Here is a 23,271-nt window from a genome sequence, read left to right on the forward strand (position 1 = left end):
TTATGGTCCTATTGATTTTTCTTTAATTCAAAAACTTTTGTTCTAAATCATGGTAAAAAAAATCACGAAGTTTTTCAGATTCCTAAACTATTTTTTGATTTTTGAAATTCATGAACCTTTTTCCAATTTTTCCAAACTCTTCACTTTTTTTAGATTCACACATTTTTTCAAATTCATTAAGTTTTTAAATTTGTTATATCTTTTATAGATTTAGGATTTTTTTTGAAATACTGAAGTTTTGTAAAATTCACGGACTTCTTAAAATATATTCCCAAGAGAGTAGAGAGGCAACAGTAGAAGGAGTGAACGAAGGTGCGCCCAACGGAGCGGGATTTTGTTTGGGTCGGCAGATGCGTCCAACAGAGATGGACTCATTTTGTGACATGTCCGCCCCGACATTTCGTCGAACACCTGCTGTGTGAACTGACCCGAGCTCCTGTGCCATTACCCCGGAGCCCCGATCTCCCGCCTAGCTCTGAGCATGTCCACCCACATCATCCCTCCTTTGCTTGGCGCTACAGGGAGTGCGCGCGCCGGAACAAGCGCGACATGGCGAGGCAAGCTCGGCATGGGCTCGATAGAGGCGAGCGCGACATGGGGCGGCGCGAGCATGCATGGCGTGGCGCGGCGGGGTGAGCATGGCGTGGTAGGGCGAGCGGGGCGGCGCGACTCATGCTCGAGAGAACAACGGCGCGGCAGACTTGTGCTCGTAGCCAGTCGCAGCTAGCTAGCCGAATGGTGAGCTCTGCTGCGTAGGTAAACAGCAAGTTGACAATGATTTTTCTTTTAAAGTGGAAAGGGTGATGCAGCAAAGTAGGGATAAGTATTTTTCTCAGTTAAGAAGCAAGTATCAATCTAGTAGGAGAAACACATAAGTCCCCAATAGAGCACCTGCACAAACTAACAAATACTTGCACACAACGCAAAAAGGGGTTGTCAATCCCTTCATGGTCACTAGCAAGGATGAGATCTGATAGAGATTGATATAAAATATAACTAAAAGTGTAAAATAAATTAAAGGTAAATAAATTGCAGCAAGGTATTTTTGTATTTTTGGTTTTATAGATCTGAAAATAATATGATAAAAATAGACCCGGAGGCCATAGGTTTCACTAGAGGCTTCTCTCTTGAAAGAAACACACGGTGGGTAAACAAATTACTGTTGAGCAATTGATAGAAAAGCGCATAGTTATGATGATATCCAAGGCAATATCATGAATATAGGCATCACGTCTGTGACAAGTAGACCGACTCCTGCCTGCATCTACTATCTTTACTCTATACATCGACTGTTATCCAGTATGCATCTAGTGTATTAAGTTAACAAGAACGGAGTAACACCTTAAGCAAGATGACATGATGTAGAGGGATATATCCAAACAATATGATATAACCCCCACCTTTTATCCTTAATGGCAACAATACAAATATGTGCCTCGCTACCCCTATGTGACAACCTGGATTTTGCCTTCTCTCTTTTTCCAGACTTTATTTCCCCTTGCTTTGGATTTGAGTTTTTGGAATCAATTCAAATGGACTTAGCACTTGGGCATGCCCTTGACTTTCACCCAAGTGACCCATCTACCTCTCATTCAACCTTCTTCCTCTGAAAAATCCCAAAATAGCCAAAGGAATATTTTTCATAAAAGAAAAAAATTCAAATTCTTTTGTGAAACTCATTTCAGAAACTAGTGCTCCAAAGCAACCCTCATTTTTATTGCTCCAAAAATCCTGAGATAATTCCTAAATATTCTTTGGATCTTGGCTCTCCTTCCTGAGCAAAAATATTGCATGACTTTTTGGAATATTTTTGCTACAGAAAATCATTTCCCTTCTGGCCTAAAAATGCACTTTGTACAACAACTGTATTTTTCTTTGATCCAATGGAGCTGGTTTTTCCTGAGCCTTACCCTCCTAAGAAAAGTTTAACCCCAGGAGATCAGCCCTAATCACCTTCTAGAAGCCTTCCAAACTTGGCGACCAAGTTTCTGACCAGAAACTTGCCATCAAGCTCAAGTCCTATCCGATCGGCTTGGCATTGAGTTATCAACTTTCCTAGACCTAACATTGCACGAACAACACCCCAGACATGGTTTGGCAGAGCGTGGGCATCATTTTGACCGTGCCAGCATGGTGACCGCGATGGACACGGGCGCTGGCATGCGTTCAACGCGCTCTACGCCGCGCCAGTGCCTCTGTTCGGCGCGTGCTCGATCTAGAACTCGCTGACGAGTGTCGCGCCACGCCACCAGCCAAGTCTCATCACCCTTGACCCTCCCTGGTGCTCGCCGATGCCGGAGACGCTGCAGCGAGCACGGGCACGTCACGGCTAAAAGCCACAGTGAGCCCTGTGCCCCTATATTCTTCCTCATATGCTTCATGTGCTTGTCCGCGAGCTGCAACAGCTCCTGCGTGATCGCTGAGCTCTTCCACCCCTCGCTGGCGCCCTTCATTGTCGCTCACCGGCTTCCAGAGAACTCCGGGGCGCCATGTACACCTCCTCATCCTACGGCTATATATAGAGCCCCTCCCTCCACTCTGAAGCCTCAAACCTCACCACCCAACCACCACGACCCCGTAGCTTAGCCGCAGCCCGTCCGGGCAGGCCTCTGGCTGTCGTCCCTGACTCGAGCTCGCCGGCGACCCCCGCAGCCCCTCCACCCTATTCTAGAGCCCCTCGAGCTCGATCCACCCCGCAGGCGCATCCTTGGAGGTCCACTGGTGCCGTCTGGAAGCATTGGAGCCCCTGGAGCTACCCCTCTCTGTCATCTTCTTCCTCTCCTGCGAATCCCGACCGCAACCGCCTCTCACGAGCTTGATTGCGAGCAGCTCTGTCCATCCCCCGACAAGCCACGGGTACAGGCAGGTGCGCCGTGAACCCCTCTCGACCTCTCCACTTCTATCCCTCTAGAATCAGCAAAGGACCTCTCCTCACCGGTGTGAGCTCCGGCAAAGCGCCACCGTGCTATGTTTCCTTTCCCCCTCCTCTCTTTCCTCATCGGTGGGGCCTGCTATCAGCCTCTCTACTCGCACCCAAAGCGGTACGAGTGGATGCGTATTCTGTGATTACGCCACCGACGTCACCCCCCTGGTTTTTTGTTTAATTCAAAATAATTCAAAATTTTGACCTGAACTTTGACCAGTGATAACTTTTAAACTACAAGTCCAAATGGGTTGATTCTTTTTGCATTGTGTTTGTTCTGAAGAGCTCTAGCAACACACCAAAGTGTGATTTTTTCCTTGTTGTCTAGAATTTCTGGTGATTTTCAGAATGATTGTTTGATATTTTATTTTGCTGTTTTAAAATACTTTCAGAGGGAGAGACTTGTCTTAAAGATAACCAGGAGGAGTGTGAACCTCCTCTGCACTAAGGCAAGCCACACCAACATTTGGATGGTGTCATCTCAATATCTATGATTTTTCCAACTTGAACGTGAGTTCTTTTCATGCATTTAAATTAGTAAATTAAATATTGCTTATTGCTAGTTACTTTGTCATGCTTGAAATGCTAGCTTAAGGTACTGGTTGAATGCATGGACTAGTTTTGGTCTGTAGAATAAATTTTTAACTAAATGAATATGCTTTTATGAATGATGGTGGTTTCTTTATGATAAATGAATTTTCTTACAAATTATGAGGTAGTTAAACTAATGCATGATAAAAACCAGTGAAGTAGAATCAATAAGGTTTGACGATGAGTAATGCAAGAAAATCATTTTTATGTTGTTGATCCGTTCATGCGAGTGGTACGCTTTGCATGTCGAATAGTTGCATGATCATGGCATCTGATGACTTGGGGTGATTTTATTTTCAAGTTAAACCTGATATTAATCCAACTTGAATATAACGTAGATTGAGTCATGGTGCCACTGAATCGGGGTTTTCATCAGTGCGACCACATTTACCTTTATGGGGAGGTCTTGATTCGGTCCGTTGCCATGCCTCTTGCCGGTGCCTCCAACGAGGGAAGGTTATGGGCGTGCAGTACCCTGGCCCGGTAAGCAGACATAACCTTGTGTGCCCGTTTGTTTTTATGGTACCTTGTCCCCGTTTGGGACCGTTTTTGCCACGACGGTGGCCGTTGATGCCTTTGGTAGGCACAGGGCCACCCATGACTTATCCCAGAAGGGAGTTGGTCGGAGTGGCCGGGATAGTGTCATGGCAAGGGAAGGGTTTCGTCCGAATGCTTTTGGTCCACCCGAATGGGATAATGAGGCCAGGGATTCCGAGGTGTGGGTAAAGTGTGCTACCTCTGCAGGGTGTATTCAATCTATCGACAGCCGCGTCCTCGGTTACAGACACAACTCGTGAGTAAGTCACAACATGGATCAACATTTATAAGCAATCTTGCACACTAAAGATTTATTGTTGGCACTAGTTTTGTGATGATCTGTGGGATCATGAGATGATCGTGAGTGTTGGCTTCAGTTGTGATCCAGATATGATCACCGTTCGGTTACAAGGTAACCCGTCTGGTAAGAGAGTTCGAGGGACTCGGTGCACAAGTTGGTTTCACTACATCGGTAGTATAATCTGCATTGCATTAACCTGAATAATTGCCATGATATTGTTTGCCATTATGCTTACGTTTGTTGTTAGCTTGCAAGTACATTCAATGTACTGACCCGGCGTGTCATGCCAGATTTCAGGCAAGTCGTATCGGATCGAAGAGCTTCTCGCATCTAGATCGTGTCCACGTCGGTGTCCCTGTGATATGGAGTGCCACCTCGTTGTCGTTCCACTGCTGCGTAGTTTATGTGATTGAGCCCCCCTTCATGTTCATTAAATAATGTACATACTGTTCAGCCGCACCATGTGTGCTGCCTGGCCTCGCAACTTGGTGTAATATCAGACTTATGTTTCCGCCAGTATCAATAAAGCGGTTGTTTCTGTACCATGTTGTTGTGTATTGCCAGAAGACTTGATCTCTGGGCTGGCAATGCAAGATAAACCGGTTGCTCTGAGCGGGGGTGCCACAACATTTGGTATCAAAGCCGCGCTGACTGTAGGACATGCTAGACCGTTAATACGTTAGATGAATGGTAGATGGTTTCATCTGAGTGCCGGTAGTCATAGAATTCGATTGCTGCATTGCATGATTTTATTTGTTGTTATTACTAACCGTCTGATGGTTGTGAGTGTAGATGGCTCTAGTTCCGATCATGTACCATCCTGAGCCAGCTCCGTACACATCACCTGCTTCAGAACGTGTGGAGACAACTCTACCCAGAGGGTGCTGACCTAGTGTATTAGGTCTATCGGGAGCATCTGGCCGGTTCGTTGTATGAGTACTATGCGGAGGTCACTCTACACCACAGTTCCCCTTCCAGCGCTTACGCTCATTTCTCTAAGGGTGGTTTCGCTTGTACACCATCTCAGGCTATCCAGTTTGCTGCAATCGAGGCTCTTGCAGACTTGCGCTACAGAGGTTTGCATGTACACCCACCCAGGTTTCTACTACTACCCATCTCTGCACAATAATGGGCGTATTCGCTTTCCTCTTATTGATCTGGCATGCGATCATCCTTCTAGCCACCTTTCTCGCTATATCACTGCTAGTTATTTCTTGATCTATGAGTTAGCCCGAGAGCTAACCCAAGCCCAGATAGCCCTTGCCGCAACTCGGAATAGGAACCCTCCACCTACTGTTGGTTTCACTCCATACATTCCTCCAACCTCTATTACCCCGGTGACCACTCACGGTACCACTAACCCTTTGGCAGTGACCCCTCGCAGTGCCCCTGCTGCGTGGGCTTCCCTTGTCGCTACTCATGTAGCCCATATGCTTAGATCTCACCCCACACCTGCCCCGGAGGGAGAGTCCTCGAGGCAGCGACGTCGTGTATCTTTTAACCCGGAGGTCTCCACTATCAGTTTAGGATCCGAGTCCGGCTTAGGAGAGGAGCCCGCAGCAGCACCAGTCGAGCATTAGATCACTAGAGTATCGCCTTCGTCATGAGGATGATGTACGGATGTAGTCGTACATGTCATGATGCTTAGTTTCATGTATGAGGGTAGTGAGCCCGTCATGATGTTTATCTTTCATGTTGAGTCTATGTATAATTATGTTGGAACCTTTTTTTATTCGCCTTGGGTTCTTCTCGTTGTTTTCTTCTGGGATTGTCGCTGGCTTTTCCTCCCATTCTCAGATATTTCTCATCTCGGTTGCTTTGTATTGGGAAAATAAATAATAGGATGATGCAGGGAGGCAGCAGCAACCACGCTTGTGAGGATGTCCCTATTCGTCGCCCCGCAAGACAGGCAGGGCATTCCCCCGAGCTGTACCAGCCACCACCGCCTCCACCACCACATCCACCCTCCACTAAGCAGATCATGTGTATGTTTGAAGAAAGAAGGAACAGCGATCTGATGAATGGAAATCAGAATGGGCATTACTCCAAGCTATCAGATTTTCAGAGGACCAAGCCTTCCAGTTTTAGTCAAGTTATCGATCCTTTGGAAGCCGATGATTGGTTAAGGATTATTGAGAAGAAGCTGGAAATTGCTCGCACTGAAGAAGGAGACAAGGTTCCGTTCGCCACACATTATCTTGAAGGAGCTGTCGCTATATGATGGGATAATGCTAAGGCTATGTGGCCCGTGGACGAAGAGATTACTTGGACCAAATTCAAGGATCATTTCCGCAAGTATCATATTCCCGCTGGGGTTATGAAAATCAAGCAACACGAATTCCTTGCTCTCAGTCAAGGAAGCCTATCAGTAAGTGAGTACCTGCACAAGTTCAATCATTTGGCCTGCTATTCTCTTTATGATGTGGCAACAGAATAAAGGAAGGTCGACAGATTCCTTGGAGGACTGAACCAACACCTCAGATGCACTCTCAGTATGTTTGATATCCCGGATTTCCAAACTCTTGTGAACAAGGCCCTCATCGCAGAAAGGGAGCATAAGCTTATGCACGACAACAGGCCCACCAATAATGACCACAAACGCAAATTCGAGCCTAAGAAGGATATGCAACCAGTGCAGAAGGCTCGTACTTGGTAACAGACTCAGGTTGAGTACAAACCTAATTGGCAGCAGAATGTCAACAAGACCACTACTCAAGTCAAGAATGTCATGACCAGTCCGGTACGCGAAGAATGTTAGCGCAACAATTCCTGCTTTAGTTGTAGACAAACCAGACATTATGCCAGACAGTGCCCCAAGAACGGCAAAACAACTGCTCCACTCAGTCCACAAGTCAACAACCTGGAGCTCTTTTCTGTCCCGAGAGCCATCTAAGGACAAATCCATCACCTCTCCACCGACGAAGCCCAAGAGGACCCAGAAGTCGTCATTGGTATGTTTCCTATTCATAACATACCTGCAATAATTTTATTTGACTTTGGGGCTTCCCACTTTTTTATTTCATGGAGTTTTGTTACCCAGAACAAATTTCCTTGCTCGGTTTTGGGAAAAAGCATGATGGTACAATCCCCGGGATCGGTGCTCTGAAGCAATCCGGTCTGCCGAAATTTGGAAGTTGATATCAAGGGAGTCAAGTTTCCAACGTCCTTGATAGTCATCGAGTCTGCCAAATTGGATATTATTTTGGGAATGAATTAATTAACCCAATATCAAGTATGCATCAACTGTGCGACTAGAGAAGTCACCATGACATGTCAGGAAGGTTGAACCAAAAAATTATATGCCCGCAGGAGCATACCCAAGAAGGAAATGGTTTTCACGGCTGTGGCTGAAGAATTGGAATTGATTCCTGTGGTCAGTGAATATCCAGATGTATTTCCTGAGGAATTAGTAGGAATGCCGCCAGATAGGGAGATTGAGTTTGCAATTGACTTGGTGCCTGGAACTGCACCGATATATAAGAAATATCATTGGATGCCTTCGTCAGAATTAGTGGAATTAAAGAAACAGCTTGATGAGATGCTGCATAAAGGATACATCCGTCCAAGCTCTTCACCATGGGGATCACCCGTTATATTCATAGATAAAAAGGATGGCAGTCTTCAGATGTGTGTGGACTACCGATAGCTGAATGATGTCACCATCAAGAACTAATATCCACTGCCGAGGATTGATGATTTGTTTGATCAACTCAGTGGGGCCAAAGTATTCTCTAAGATTGATTTGAGGACCGGATACCACCAACTCAAAATCAAGAAGGAAGATATTCCCAAGACCACGTTCACTACTCGGTACGGTCTTTATGAATATACCGTCATGTCCTTTGGTCTCACCAATGCCCCTGCCTTTTTCATGCATATGATGAATAAGGTGTTTACAGATTTCTTGGATAAGTTTGTGGTGGTATTCATCGATGACATCCTCATCTACTCAAAAAGTGAAGAGGATCACAAGGAATACCTCAGAGCAATTTGGCAAAGGCTCCGTGACCATCAACTCTATGCAAAGTTTAGAAAATGTGAATTTTGGCTCAAGCAAGTGAGATTTTTAGGGCATGTTACCTCAGCAGAAGGGATAGCTGTGGATCCAAGTAAGGTGAAAGATGTGGTTGATTGGGCCGCACCCATGACAGTGTCAGAGATCCGGAGTTTCCTTGGGTTAGCCTAATATTACCGCCGTTTCATCGAAGGGTTTTCTAAGATTGCCAAGCCAATGACAGAGCTCCTCAATAAGGATAAGAAGTTTGAATGGACCGAGGACCGCAAAAGGAGCTTTAACGAGCTAAAATCCAGACTGACGTCAGCACCCGTATTGACTCTTCTAGACATCTATTGCAGTTTTGATGTATACTGCGACGACTCCAGGAAAGGCCTTGGATGTGTACTCATGCAAGATGGCAAGGTTGTGGCCTACGCATCCCGACAGCTATGGCCTCACGAAGAGAACTATCCAAATCATGATTTGGAATTGGCCGCTGTTGTGCATGCCTTGAAAATTTGGAGACACTACCTTATTGGAAAAAGGTGTCAGGTATTTACCAACCACAAGAGTCTCAAATATATATTCACTCAACCAGATTTAAACCTTTGTCAGCGAAGATGGCTCGAGTTGGTCAAGGAATATGACCTCGGGATAAATTATCATCCGGGTAAAGCTAATGCGGTTGCCGATGCCCTCAGGCGCAAGCCTGCCAGTCTGAATGCTTTAATGGATTCTTTGCCTCTTGAACTTCGTGACGAGATCGCTCAGCTCAATTTGGTGATAGTTGATTCCAGTCTTGCGAGCATATTGAAAGTTGCTCCGGCCCTCGAGTAGGAAATTTGCAAAGCCCAGGAAGATGATGTGTCACTGCAATCACATGCCAAGCGTATGCGAGAAGGAAAGACGGAGGATTTCTCGAAGGATCAGCAAGGTACGCTAAGGTTTCGAGGAAGGATTTGCGTACCCAAGCAAACAGATCTAAGAAAGAAGATATTGGCAAAAGCACATGAATCTTTGTATTCAATTCACCCAGGTGGTACCAAAATGTACGAAGACCTTCGTCAGGTATTCTGGTGGGATGGGATGAAGAAAGATATCGCATATTTTGTTGCTTGCTGTGATATATGCAAGAAAGTAAAGGCGGAACACCAAAAGCCCGCAGGACTCCTTCAGCCCCTACCCGTATCGCAGTGGAAATGGGATGATGTCTGCATGGATTTCATCACCGGTCTACGAAGGACCCACCGAGGAAATGGCACAATATGGGTCATAGTGGACACATTAACGAAGGTAGCCCACTTCCTTCCCATCTGGACCACCTACCGTGCCGATCAACTTGCACAGTTATATGTGGCCAAAATCGTCAGTTTGCATGGAGTGCCAAAGACAATCACTTCAGATCGAGGGTCTCTCTTTACTTCAGCCTTTTGGTCACGCCTTCATCAAGCTTTGGGGACTGCCCTGAAATACAGCACAGCTTATCATCCCCAGATAGACGGACAAACTGAGCGAGTAAATCAAATACTCGAAGATATGCCCCAAGCATGTGCTTTGGCCCAAGGATCCAAGTGGGAACATTGTCTGCATTATGCCTAGTTTTCCTACAACAACAGTTTCTAGACCAGCTTGAAGATGTCACCTTATGAAGCTCTGCATGGCCGTAAGTGCCGCACTCCACTAAACTGGTCACAGACCGGAGACAGCCGCATTTTTGGAACGGATTTAATGATGGAGGCTGAGAAGCAAGTCAAGGAGATCCGAGACAGACTGCAGTTGGCCAAGTTACGGCAGAAGAGTTATTATGATGCAAAGCACCGACATATCAGTTTTAAACCCGGAGAGCACGTGTATCTCCGAGTCACCCCTATGAAAGGAGTCAAGAGATTTCAAACTCGAAGAAAATTGGCACCCAGATATATTGGTCCATTTCCAGTCATGACCAGAGTCAGAACAATTGCTTATCAATTGGACCTGTCCCCGGAATTGTCAGAGGTACACAATGTGTTCCATGTCTCACAGTTAAGAAGGTGTATCTCGCCATCGGAGAAAAGGACTGATATGGCAGAGATAGAACCAGCTAAGGATTTAACATATGAGGAGAGACCGATTAGAATATTGTATGAGACAGAGAGAGTCACTCGCAGCAAAGTGATAAGGTTTAATAAGGTTCAGTGGGAGCATCACACCGAGGAAGAGGCAACCTAGGAAAGAGAGGAATTTTTGAAGACTGCCTACCCAGAAATATTTTACTGAGCAACCGAATCTCGAGGACGAGATTCATCCTAAGTGGGGGAGGTTTGTGACAGCCTGGATTTTGCCTTCTCTCTTTTTTCGGACTTTATTTGCCCTTGCTTTGGATTTGAGTTTTTGGAATCAATTCAAATGGACTTAGCACTTGGGCATGCCCATGACTTTCACCCAGGTGACCCATCTACCTCTCATTCAACCTTCTTCCTTTGAAACTCATTTGAGAAACTAGTGCTCCAAAGCAACCCTCATTATTGCTCCTAAAATCCTGAGATAATTCCTAAATATGGACCTTGGCTCACCTTCCTGAGCAGAAATATTGCATGACTTTTTTGGAATATTTTTGCTATAGAAAATCATTTCCCTTCTGGCCTCAAAATGCACTTTGTATAGCAAGTGTATTTTTCTTTGATCCAATGGAGCTGGTTTCTCTTGAGCCTTATTACCCTCCTAAGAAAAGCTTAACCCCAGGAGATCATCCCTAATCACCTTCTAGAAGCCCTCCAAACTTGGCGACCAAGTTTTTGACCAGAAACTTGCCATCAAGCTCAAGTCCCATCTGGTCGGCCTAGCATTGAGTTATCAACTTTCCTAGACCTAACACTGCACGAACAACACCCCAGACATGGTTTGGCCGAGCGTGGGCGTCGTTTTGACCATGACACCATCGTGACCGTGTGTGGACACGGGCGCTGGCATGCGTTCGACACACTCTGCGCCGCGCTAGTGCCTTTGTTCGGCGCGTGCTCGATCCAGAGCTCGCCGACGACTGCCACGCCGCGCTACCAGCCTCGTCTCATCACCCTTGCCCCTCCCTGGCGCTTGCCGACGCCGGAGACGCCACAACAAGCATGGGCACATCGCGGCCAAAAGCCACCACTACTAGGAAAAGGGCTATAGATGGGATGGGCACTAATGTCGCACCTGTCAGGTGGTGCGCCCCTACTATATACTAATGGTGCACCATTTGGTGATGCGCCATTAGTGTGGAAGACACTAATGACGCACCAGACACACACGGTGCGCCACTAGTAATATTTTTTTTCTATTTTTCCATACATACTAATGGCGCATCCGAGCGAAGTGCGCCATTACTAGTTCTAACTAGTAATGGCGCACCAGATAGAGAGTGCGCCAGTACTGTATTCCTTTTTTATTCTTTTTTTGCAAAACTACTAATGGCGCACCATGTCACAGTGCGCCATTACTAGTTTAAACTAGTAATGGCGCACTATGACTCGGTGCACCATTAGTATATATATTTATTTATTTTTACTTTTTTGCAAAACTACTAATGGCGCACCACCTGCAGGTGCGCCATTAGTAACCAGGCATACTAATGGCCCATTTGCAGGTGGTGCGCCATTAGTAACCTGGGACCCCAACAAGATATTTTGGACAGCCACACCTACCCACTCACTTTCCCCACTTCATTCCCTCCACCTCCTTCTCCAAGTTTTCGGCTGCCTCCTCCTCCTCACCTCATTTGCACCATAGATTCATCAAAATTAAGTGGTGAAATTACCTTTTTTTGATAGGCAAGTAAGGGGAAAGCTATCTTCATGTTGTAGATCTACTTTTTTCTCCCTAACTCGCTCCAACAACGTGCACATGCACTTTCTGTGGCCTAGCTAGATCTATGTATGTTTGTGATGTTGCATATGTTTGTGGTGTTGCATATATGTTTGTGTTTGCAGGTACCGGTATTTGAAATGCGATAGTTGCCAATATTTTGCCGGAATGTCGATTCATTTCCGTTTCGGCGAGAATTTTGGCACTATGCATTCTTTTTGGTCCTATTTTTAGGGAAGGTCATACCAAATTTTTTCTTGGTTCTAAAATATCGTTTTGCTCTACCCCGCAGGCGACCATGGTCCGCACGATGACCGAAGGCATCGTGAATAGGTTTTTGAGCTCCGCGAAGGCCGAGATGCTTCAAAAGAACGAGACGAAGATAAGATGTCCGAAGATGCAAGCTGAAGAGCCTTATTGCGGACCCGGATTCTGGGCAGGTGCGGGACTACCTGCTCTTGCGTGGTTTCATGGATGGCTATCGGTGGCAAGGTGATGAAGATGACTATGAAGTCGTCCATGGGGGCCGGGCAAGAAATGAGGAAGGGCAACAAGACAACCACCGCGGCGAGGGCGGGCGAGAAGACGAAGAATCTCCAGGACATGATCACGACGGTGATGCTGTACACAGTCATCATGTAGAAGATGTTGTACATGATGATGAGGAAGATCAAGACGAAGGGCATGATCATGAAGATGAAGATGCCGGAGTAGACGACGATGGAGGCTGGGTGCAGGACCCTCATATTCAAGAGCTGCTTCTCAAGCAGACGGATAACACAAGAGCTGCCGCACGAGAGAAAGCCAATCTGGATCAACTGGAGATAGACGCGGTTACTCCATTGTATGAAGGATGCAGGCCCGAGGATACCCGCCTGAAAGTAACGCTCAATGCTCTGGAGATGAAGGTAAAACACAAAATGACCGACGCATGCTTCGACGAGAACATGTCATTCTGGCACGAACATCTTCCCAAGGGGAACAAGTGCCCGACCAGTTTCGAGGAGGCGAAGAAAATCGTGTGTCCTCTGGATTTACCGCACGTGAAATACCATGTGTGCATGAACAATTGCATCATTTATTGGGACGAGCACGCGGAGTCTACCATATGTCCGGTGTGTGGCGTCACTCGATACAAGAAGAGGAAGAAAGCTCCTCGAAAATCGGTGTGGTACTTTCCGATCACTCCTCGTCTGCAGCGGTATTTCGCGGACCCTAAGGTAGCAAAGCTCCTGGGTTGGCACGCGGATAGGGAGGAGAAGAAGCAGGAAGATGACGGAAATGATCCAGAGATAAATAAAAAGACAAGATGCTGAGTCACCCTAAGGATGCGAGCCAGTGGCAAGCGTTGAACTTCGAATACCCAGAATTTGGGAAGGATCCAAGGAACATCGTGCTGGGCGCGAGCACCGATAGAGTCAATCCGTTTGGCAGCCAGAGAAGCACACATAGCACCTGGCTTGTGTTTGTGTGGATGTACAACCTTCCCCCTGGTTGTGCATTAAGAGGAAGTACATTCACATGAGTATGCTAATTGAAGGGCCGAAACAACCAGGGAATGACATCAATCTGTATCTGGGGCTGCTGAAGGAGGAGCTAGACACGTTGTGGAAAACGCCAGCCAATACGTGGGATGTCGTAGAGAAAGAATATTTCCCTATGAGAGCCGCACTGCTCACGACGGTGCACGACTATCTCGGTTACGGATATCTCGCGGGGCAGGTAGTCCACGGATTTTCTGGATGCGTAAGGTACATGGATGACACAACGTATCGCCAGCTAGATAGAGATCCCGGGTCTTCGAAAACCGTGTTCATGGGACATCGAAGGTGGCTTCGCGACGATGACCCGTGGAGGAAACGCAAGGATCTGTTCGATGGTGAAACCGAACCCCAAAAACGCCCGTGTACGAGGAGCAGCGAGGAAATAGACGAGTTGTTAAAAAATTGGAAAGATTGCCCACTGCCGGGAAAGAAGCAAAAGGCGCCAGAGCCGGGAAAGAAGCGAAAGGCGCCAGAGCCGCTGCTGAAGGTATGGAAAACGAGGTCTGTTTTCTGGGACTTGTCGTACTGGAAGATCCACCGTGTGCCTCGCGCGGGCCACGTGGTGTCTGCGGATGGGAGGCCCGCCTCCTCTCCGGCGTCGCCTGCCTACCATGCACCCGACCTGTCGGGACCCGTCTCTGGGCCGATAAGCCTGCCTCCTGCGGTCGTGGTAGGACCCGTAGTTGGGCCGGTCCGTGTGGCCTCTGCAGGGCGGGAGCCTGCTGTGGGGTCGCCTGCTGATCCCACCTCCGGCTCAGTATCCGAGGCGGATCTGTCGGTAACCCCTATGCCAGCTCGCGACGCGGGATCCCAGGAGGATTTTCCCGCCCGTGCGGCTGCATGCGCCCCTCTTGGATCGTCTGTGGCATCCAGATCTGCTGCTCCAGCTCATGCAATGGTGATGCGCACCAGCGACAATACTCGTACTCTTCTGCAGCGCAAGGATGGTACAGTCACATATGACCCGTCTCACCGTGCATTCTTGGCGACTCGGGAGCCTACTGACCACCGTGAGGCGGTGACATCTCTGGAGTGGCGTCGCGCCATGCAACTTGAGCTTGACGCTCTACATCAGAATGGTACCTGGACTTTAGTTCCTCCTCCATCTCATGTTAATGTCATTATTTCAAATGGGTCTTCAAGCTCAAGCATAAATCCGATGGCTCTGTAGATCTTCACAAGGTACGTCTTGTTGCCAAGGGGTTCAAACAGCGGTATGGTTTGGACTATGATGATACATTCATCCCGGTGGTCAAACCTGTCATGGTTCGACTGGTTCTATCCATTGCCACTATGGTGTGGAGTTTGCATCAACTAGATGTGCAAAATGCATTTCTTCATGGCATTCTTCAGGAGGAAGTATACATGCGGCAACCCCCTGGTTTTGTTGATCCCTCCGCTCCTCAACATCTATGCAAACTCCACAAGGCTATTTATGGTCTCAAACAGGCTCCTCGAGCGTGGTATTCTCGGTTGAGTTCCCGGCTGTAGCAACTTGGTTTTTCAGCGTCAAAGGCTGACACCTCACTTTTTGCCTTCAATCGTGCTGGTGTTACTATTTTCATGCTCGTTTATGTGGATGACATCATTGTGGCGAGCTCCTCTCCTGTTGCAACCACCAAGCTGCTTGCTGATCTTCAAGCCTCCTTTGCGCTTAAAGATCTTGGCCCGTTGCACTATTTTCTTGGCGTCCATGTGCAGTCTTCGCCAGGGGGAATTATTTTGTCTCAACAGAAGTATATTAGCGGTATCCTGCTTCGTGCCAACATGGAAAATTGCAACATATCCACTACACCTATGTCTTCAAGTGAGAAACTAGACAAGGGCAGCGGAATACCTCTCTCTTTGGAGGACAGCACAAAATACCGTACTTTAGTTGGAGCTCTTCAGTACCTGACACTCACGAGGCCGGATATCTCATTTGCAGTAAATCGTGTTTGTCAGTTCCTTCATGCACCAACAACTACGCATTTCTCAGCTGCCAAGAGGATCCTGAGATACTTGAGGTACACCCGTACCATGGGACTTTCTATCAAGAAGTCTCCTTCAATGCTAATGAGTTGTTTGTCAGATGCAAATTGGGCAGGGTGCAGTGATGATCGACGATCTACATGAGGTTTTGCTGTTTTCCTTGGTCCTAATCTCGTATCTTGGAGTTCAAGAAAGAAAGCTACGGTCTCTCGGTCAAGCATAGAGTCCGAGTACAAGGCCATTGCCAATGGAACAGCGGAATTAATCTGGATACAATCAGTCCTTGGGAGCTTGGTGTTTTCTTGTCACGTCCTCCTGTTTTGTGGTGTGACAATCTCGGAGCCACATATATATTTGCAAATCCTGTGTTTTATGCCAGAACAAAGCATATAGAAGTGGACTTTCATTTTGTTAGAGAACGCACTGCGGCCAAGGCACTTGATGTTCGGTTCATATCCTCCAAGGAACAAGTGGCTGACATCTCCACAAAGCCACTAGCCGAGACTTCATTTGTTTCAAATTGGTACAATCTAAATCTTCTTGTCGGAAGTTCAGATTGAAGGGGGGTGTGCTAGGTAAGAAGGTTGTTAGTATCTAGGGTTATGTATATCCTCTGTAACAACCCTTGTGTAATCCGACACCGCCGCAACCCTAGATGGCTAAGTATATAATGAACTCAAAGGCCACCGTTCCAGGTGAGCCAATCTAATCTACATCTCCATAGTTTCACAGCATTCTGCGTCACATTATCGAGATTTCGCACAGGAGTTGGCGATCGAGTGGTGAGCTGGGCCGACCTGTTAAGGCGTTCCAACGTTCCTGGTTTTGGGAACCTTCTAGGAGGTTCCTGAACCATTTTTTATTGGTATTTAGCTTTCCCCTTTTTCTTTTCTTTACGTTATTTGTTTCCTTTTCATGTTTTTTTATTTCAAAGAATGTTCCTGAATTCAATAATTCATATGTTTGTTCAAAATTTTAGAAAATCTTTGCATTTTTAAAAAGTTCTTCATATAACTATTTTTTTGCATTTTTGCAAAATGCCAACCTTTTCAATTTTATTGAATTTCAGAATGTGTACCAGGTTTCAATTTATTCATAAATTCAAAAATTGCATGCGTTATCAAAAATTGTTCAGGATTTTTAAAAGATATTGTTGTTTATTAAAAATTGCCTAGAATTTTTAAAGCTGTTCCTGTTTTCAAATTTGTTAACAAATTTTAAAAAATAAATATATTTTGAATTTCAGAAAAGTTCTCATTTTCAAAGTTTGTTCAAAAAAAGATAAAAAAATGTTGTTTTTTTCCTTATTTTTTATTTTTTGTAAAGAAACGGTTCGCTACATTAGCCAAATGCTATTGTGACCCAGTTATTTCAAAAAGTGTTGCAGATTGGCGCTGTTGTTTGTTCTTTAGAGTTTCAGGCTACCAATTAGAGAAACAATGCTGGTCTAGCGCAATTGGCTAGTGCTCTGTATTTAACAGCGGAGGGGGAGGGGCTGGCGGTGTTCCATTCGTAGCGAGCGCGCTTCTCTTTTCGAGGGATTTTCACTTGAGATAAATACACCGGTGGTCACTGAAGTTGTGGCTGAAGCACACTACGGTCATTAGACTTCAAAATACGCTCAATATGGTCATTGAATATGAGTTGTGGTGATTATACGGTGACTACTCACCGTAGAGCTATGTATTTTGTCCAGTTGACCGGTCAAATAGTCTATATGTCACTAAGGCAGCACCGTCGGTGTTTTTTATGTCTCTCTACTCTATGGGTCCCACCTGTAAGTGAGTATAAGAGATAATAATGAAGAAAAATAAATTACTCCAATGACCGTGAATCGAAGTCAGCGTCGTATAACTAACGCGCAACCCATCAGGACCGTTGTGTTTTAGCGTTGATAACCTGAGGGTTAATTTCTACATAAGCAATACAATGTTTCGATGTAACTCGTCTGTGTACGATTGCTTGACCACGCTATTGGCTGCTAATGCATGCATATTTTCTTTTGCTAGCGCGTGCATGTCAGTGTGTGCTTTGTGTTTTTTCTCATTTGTGTCGTGCGTGTTAGTGTGTGTTGTTTTAATTATTTCTGTAGTGCGTGCGTATGGTGTGTGCATGTTAGTGTGTCCGTGCGTGTGTGCAGCCTCCACGTGATGCTCCATGGAGATGGGAACCATCGCGGTTGAGGGGGGACACCTCTTGTCGGCGCCAGACCTCCTCCCATGTCATGTTCGACAGGCCGGACAGCGTTGTCGTCCCGACCGATGCCATGACGTGCCTCGTCACAGCCTACCCCTTCATCGCCTTTGATATGCGCATGTTTTTTTAATGCTCACTACCCGCTGCGGCGAACGTGCTCCTGCTCGACATGTTCGTCGTCGATGCGCTCCTGCATGGAGTCCTGCTCGTGCGTGAGCCGCTCTTGATCACCTGCCGGATCAGCCCATCGAAAGAACCTCCTCGACGTGCAACCATGGCCCTAGCACCCGAGCAGTAGCAATACAGGCGGCTTAGCCGGGACGCTCGGCGTCAGAGGGCACCCCGTATGTCCTTGTGTGTGCGTGTGTGTTTCACTGATGCTCTAAGGCCGAGGATGTGATCGCCTTCATCTCCGTCGAGCCGTCGAGCAATGACGACAAAGAGGTGCCGCAGGAGATGGCACAGGGCGCCGTTGTGGGCAAGTTTCGCCGTACCACGATGAACCGGACATTGCCGCAGATGATGAACGCCTCCATGCACTGCAGATGATGCACCCCTCCATGAACCCCGGTGTGTGTGCATGCATGCGTTGCATATGTACGTGATGTGTCTGGTGCATGTGTTGTGCGCGACTGTGCGTGCGTGCTGTGTACCTGACCTGGGTGCATGCGTTGTGTTAACTTACACTGTGCGTGTTGTACGTGGGTGCATGCACTGCTGTTTATATAGAAGATAAAAGATCTGTGTTTATTCATCCAAGCTTGTTCAAGTGGTTAGCCTCCGTGGTCTCCAACTCTGAGATCTTTGGTTGGAATCCAATCCCCGACAAGTAGGACCTACAAGATAGAGAGGACGTGGCGGTGACCATGCATCACTAGTTGACAGTTTGACTGGTCAACTAGACAAAATACAGAGGTCTACGATGGTGCAGTGACCGTATAATCACCACAAGTCATATTCAATGACCGTATTGAGCATATTTTAAAGTACAATGACCGTATAATCACCACAAATCATATTCAATGACCGTATTGAGCGTATTTTAAAGTACAGTGACCGTACTGTGCTTTGACCTCAACTTCAATGACCACCGGTGTATTTATCTCTTTTCACTTCGTGCGAACCGTTTTGCTACAACGTCATATAGGAGCCTCCCTGTTTGCGGACGTTTAGGCAGTCGAATTTGCATGATCCGGTCGTAGATGCTCAAATGGCCTGTTTTTTTTTGGTGACATTTTAAATGCCCTTTTTTTAGAATTAAATGGCCCGTTTAAATGGGCAAGGAACCCATGGACCGGTAAAGGCTGGCAGAAAGCTCAGCCCGGCCCGCTGTGTGGCCCGGCTGGAATGGAGCACTACGCCAAAAGTTGAAGTCGGATTTCTCAAATCTCAAAAAGAAAAAAGAAAGGGAGCCGGAGACTTCGCAGCGAAGGGCACATTCCTCCCCTCCGCAGGCTGCAGCCACCACGCACAGCGGCGGCGCTGGCCGGAGATGGAGCCGACCGGCCGGAGTACCAAGAGGATGAGACCCGCGCCGCCCCACACCCACGAATCTACGCCAGGTCCAGCGGAAACGACGGATCCGGCCGCGGGGAGAACCCAACACCCGCCGCCGGGAGCTGGGGGTGATGGCGGCGAGGGACCGCCGGACCGCATCAGCGATCTTCCCGACGCGGTCCTCGGCGAGATAATCTTCCTCCTGCCCACCATGGAGGGCGCCCGCACCCAAGCCCTCGCGTCCCGGTGGCGCCACCTCTGGCGCACCGCCCCCCTCAACCTCGACTGCCGCGGCATCCCCGGCAACCTCCCCGGCGCCATACTCTCCGCCCACGGGGGCCCCGTCCACCGCCTCTGCCTCCCGTCGCTCCTCCTCCAGTACAGAGCCGATGTGGCAGGCACCTGGCTCCGGTCCCCCTCCCTGGACACGCTCCAGGAGCTCGAGTTCTACCTAGAGCTACCAATAACATACAGATTTTCGTTCTCAAGGTTACAGCTGCTGCAACCACCGCCGGCGTCCATCTTCAGGTTCTCGTCCACTCTCCGCGTCGCCACCATCAGCCAGTGCCATCTCCCGGACAATACCGTGGAGACGCTTCAGTTTCCCCTGCTCAACAAGCTTGCGCTCGTGGAGGTCAAAATCTCGGAGGGCTCGCTGCAGAGCATCATCACCTCCGGCTGCCCTGCCCTGGAGAGCTTGTTGCTCAGGACTAGTTTTGACATCCGTGGTCTCAGGATCAACTCCCCTATCCTTAAAAGTATAGGCGTTCATTCTAGGTTTGTAGAACTCATCATTCAGGATGCCCCTTCACTTGAAAGATTGCTCTGTCTGAGAATGGATATGAGAATGCGAGTGTCAGTACTCTCCGCACCTAGACTGGCGACCTTGGGTTACATTTCTCAGGATTCACAGGACTCCAAAATCATGTTTGGCTCCACGGTTATTCAGGTAGCTATGCCATGTCCTTTATACTTCTTGCTACATTTTGTTGTGCCGAAATCTTACATGTCATCTGTACTTACTTATCTCTTAATATTGTGTTCCATGCATGATGAAGAGATTGTGCGTTGTTAGCCTGACAATGGTGGTGCCTACTATCAAGATCTTAGCTGTGCATATGAATTTTAATCTGGATATGGTTATTGAGTTGATGAAATGCTTTGTATGCTTGGAGAAGTTGTATATGAAGGTAATGGTTTGCATTGATACTCTGTGAAGTGGTAGTGTTTGCTGTCCAGATGCCCTTTTGATCTACTTGGAGTTCTGAAGTTTGTGATTTCTCCTGTCTATTCAGATTCAGACAGATTCACCAGCAGGAACAAATTTCTGGCGTCATAAACACCGGAATTTTCTCACATCTCAGGACATTCGTTTGAAGACCTTAGTGCTGGGACATTACCGAGGCATCCAGGCACAAGTTAACTTTGTCACATTCTTTATACTGAATGCGAAACTGCTAGAGTCCATCCGACTTGAGGTTGATTCCAGGGATTACAATGACAGATTTTTCGCAGAACAGTGTAGGATGCTTCAGATGGAGAACAGGATTTCTAGAGGTGCTCAGCTCTGTGTTACAACAGGTTCTCACAATGATGTTTCGAGCACCGTTGACCTCAATGATTTGGATTTGGCTGATCCGTTCGCATGTAGATGTTGAGAGTGGGCCTGGCTCCTGGTTGAGTTATTCTTGCGTATCTCATTCTGTGTTTTTGCCCAAGCATGGTTAGTTTTCTCATACCTGTAGTCTTTCTAACCTTGTGTTATCCCTTAACTTTATGTTATTTAAATACTAAAAGAAAACAGGACCAAACGACGATGGCCAGAGTCAGCTATATTATGAAGATGTCATCTGGGGGTGCTCATTTTGATTGTCCACTGGCACACCTCCCAAACGGTTCCATTTGCAGTGAAGATTGTACAGTGTCTTCTCAATGTCGCTAGCTCTGAGTTTGTATAAAGGAAAATTTCTGTTGTTCTCTCCACTGTTCAACTAGGGTGTTTTGAACCATGTTATTTGACTGACAAGGTAAATTTTATAAAGGCATGTTATGTACAATGTTGAAAACCTGGGTTTGGTAATTCTGGAGTTGGTTATTCTTACATATCTCATTTCTCATGTTTGTGCTGTTGCTAAGCTTGCACTATCCCAAAACAACATGATGTTAAAACCGGCTACTTGTGAAGCCACCAGCCATGCCTGGTGGCAGCAGCTATATTCACAGGCTACTTTTGACAATGAAGATATTTTTACAGAACAACATATATAGGATGCTTCAGATAGAGAAGAGTGTTTCTAGAGGTGCTCAGCTTTGTTTCACCACAGATTGTCACCATGATGTTTCGAGTATCATTGATCTCAGTGATTTGGATTTTCGTGATGCCTTCTCGTGTAGATGATGAAAGCCGGTCTGGCCCTTGGTGAAGTTATTCTTGCATATCTCACTCAGTTTTGGTCCAAACTTAGCCAGTCTTTCTAACCTTGTGTTGTCCCTGAACTTTGTGTTATTTAAACACTAAAAGAGATCAGGACCAAACAACAATGGCTGGAGTCAGCTATTTTTGTTCCTGGTGGTGCTTATCTTGACTGTCTGCTGGTACACTCGCCCAAATGATCCCATTCGCAGTGAAGATTGTACAGTGTCTTCTCAATGTCTATTGGGAAGCACCGAGGTGTTACTGAATTGTACCCAGACTGTATCCATCTGAGTTTGCATAGAGGAAAACTTGTGTTGCTCTTTCCACCATCTGGGTACCGCTGCTAAAGCTGGGAGGGAGTGTTGTGGTAATTAATTATCAATCGCTCACAACTTCATATTCCATAACCAGGGTGTTTTGAACCATGTTTTTTTAACTGGGTTTGGTAATTGTGGAGATGGTTATTCTTTTGCCCAAAGTAACTTGTTTAGATCTCGTGTCTGTAGTGTTGCTAAGTTTGTACTATCACAAAACAACAGTGTGATGTTTAAAACAGGCTAGTACTTGTGAAGCAATCAGCCCTGCCTGGTGATGTCAGTTATATTCAGATTGCGGCGCTCATTTTTATTTTTCAATTTGAGCATCGTTCAAGTTACTTTAGAACCTAAACTCCATGGTTTGACTCTATCAAATATTAAACTATACTATTACTTGTCATTTCCGGTTCTTACTGCAGAAAGTTTACACAAGCAAGTAGATTTTCCATTTTCTGAACAGAGACATGCTACCGAGATTGTAGCATCATGAAACTAATCACCTGAGCGGCACAGGGGAAATATTTTCTAGTACCTGAATGTACTTTAAATTGGTTATTTTGGGAGAAGACAAAACTCCAGGGGCTTCCGCCGTGGAATGTGTTGGAAATGTTCAGGCATATAACTACTGAAGCTGAATATTCTGTTTTAAAGGTGCTCTGCCTGCCTTTTTTTCTTTCTTTCTTTACAATCGAACACTCGTATTCCATTAGGACACGGCTAAATCGCTGGTCGTAGCACGGGTTAGGCATCAGTCGGGCAGTCAGCGAACCAGATAGCATGATCACCATCGGCTAAACCTGCACCCAACTCAGCCGGAAACAAGCGCTGCTGGCTGGCTTGTTACAGTCTCTGAATACATTGACAACACCCGGCTCAGTAAAAGGAGTAGGTAGCTTGAACTTGAGATCGCAGGATAGAACACCCAGTGGCTCGCGAATCGCAATAGACGTCGTTCCAAACGGGGCCTAAACGCGTTGCGATACATGGGCCGTTAAAACTGGCAAGGAACAACGGGTGGGTGGACTATTAAAATGTCGGCGAATTTTCTATAATAAATAAATAAATTAAAATGTCGGCGAAGAACTCAGCCCGGCCGGCCCGTCGTGTGGTCTCGTACTCGTAGTAGCAGATGAAGTCCCGGCCCTGCACTACAAAAAGT

At 46.7% G+C, this 23,271-nt stretch overlaps 1 protein-coding gene across 4 annotated transcripts; it reads left to right on the plus strand.

Moving 5' to 3' along the window:
• Positions 1-19,297: 19,297 nt before the first annotated feature.
• LOC119348962 (putative F-box protein At3g44060) lies at positions 19,298-22,209 on the plus strand. 4 transcript variants are annotated; one of them, XR_005169177.1, is made up of 5 exons: positions 19,298-20,328; positions 20,438-20,569; positions 20,675-21,102; positions 21,184-21,406; positions 21,516-22,209. XR_005169177.1 is itself a non-coding variant. In XM_037616972.1 (3 exons), the coding sequence occupies exons 1-3, from the start codon at positions 19,375-19,377 to the stop codon at positions 21,035-21,037; spliced, it is 1,449 nt and encodes a 482-aa protein (XP_037472869.1). In that variant the 5' UTR covers positions 19,298-19,374; the 3' UTR covers positions 21,038-21,445. The 4 variants fall into 4 exon arrangements, 1 of the variants encoding a protein (XP_037472869.1); XR_005169178.1 differs by lacking the exon at positions 21,516-22,209 and having other exon boundaries at positions 21,177-21,445; XR_005169176.1 differs by lacking the exon at positions 21,516-22,209 and having other exon boundaries at positions 21,184-21,445.
• The last annotated feature ends 1,062 nt before the right edge of the window (positions 22,210-23,271 follow it).

This window comes from Triticum dicoccoides, chromosome 1B (assembly GCF_002162155.2).
Source record: "Triticum dicoccoides isolate Atlit2015 ecotype Zavitan chromosome 1B, WEW_v2.0, whole genome shotgun sequence".
NCBI classification, from domain to species: Eukaryota; Viridiplantae; Streptophyta; class Magnoliopsida; order Poales; family Poaceae; genus Triticum; species Triticum dicoccoides.

What these genes read in the sequence shown, in the direction of transcription:
- LOC119348962 (XM_037616972.1), top strand. Translation starts at nt 19,375, where the DNA reads ATGGAGCCGACCGGCCGGAGTACCAAGAGGATGAGACCCGCGCCGCCC. An exon ending in TTGGCTCCACGGTTATTCAG is followed by an intron (nt 20,329 to 20,437) that starts GTAGCTATGCCA and finishes TGCATGATGAAG; the next exon opens with AGATTGTGCGTTGTTAGCCT. An exon ending in TGGAGAAGTTGTATATGAAG is followed by an intron (nt 20,570 to 20,674) that starts GTAATGGTTTGC and finishes CTGTCTATTCAG; the next exon opens with ATTCAGACAGATTCACCAGC.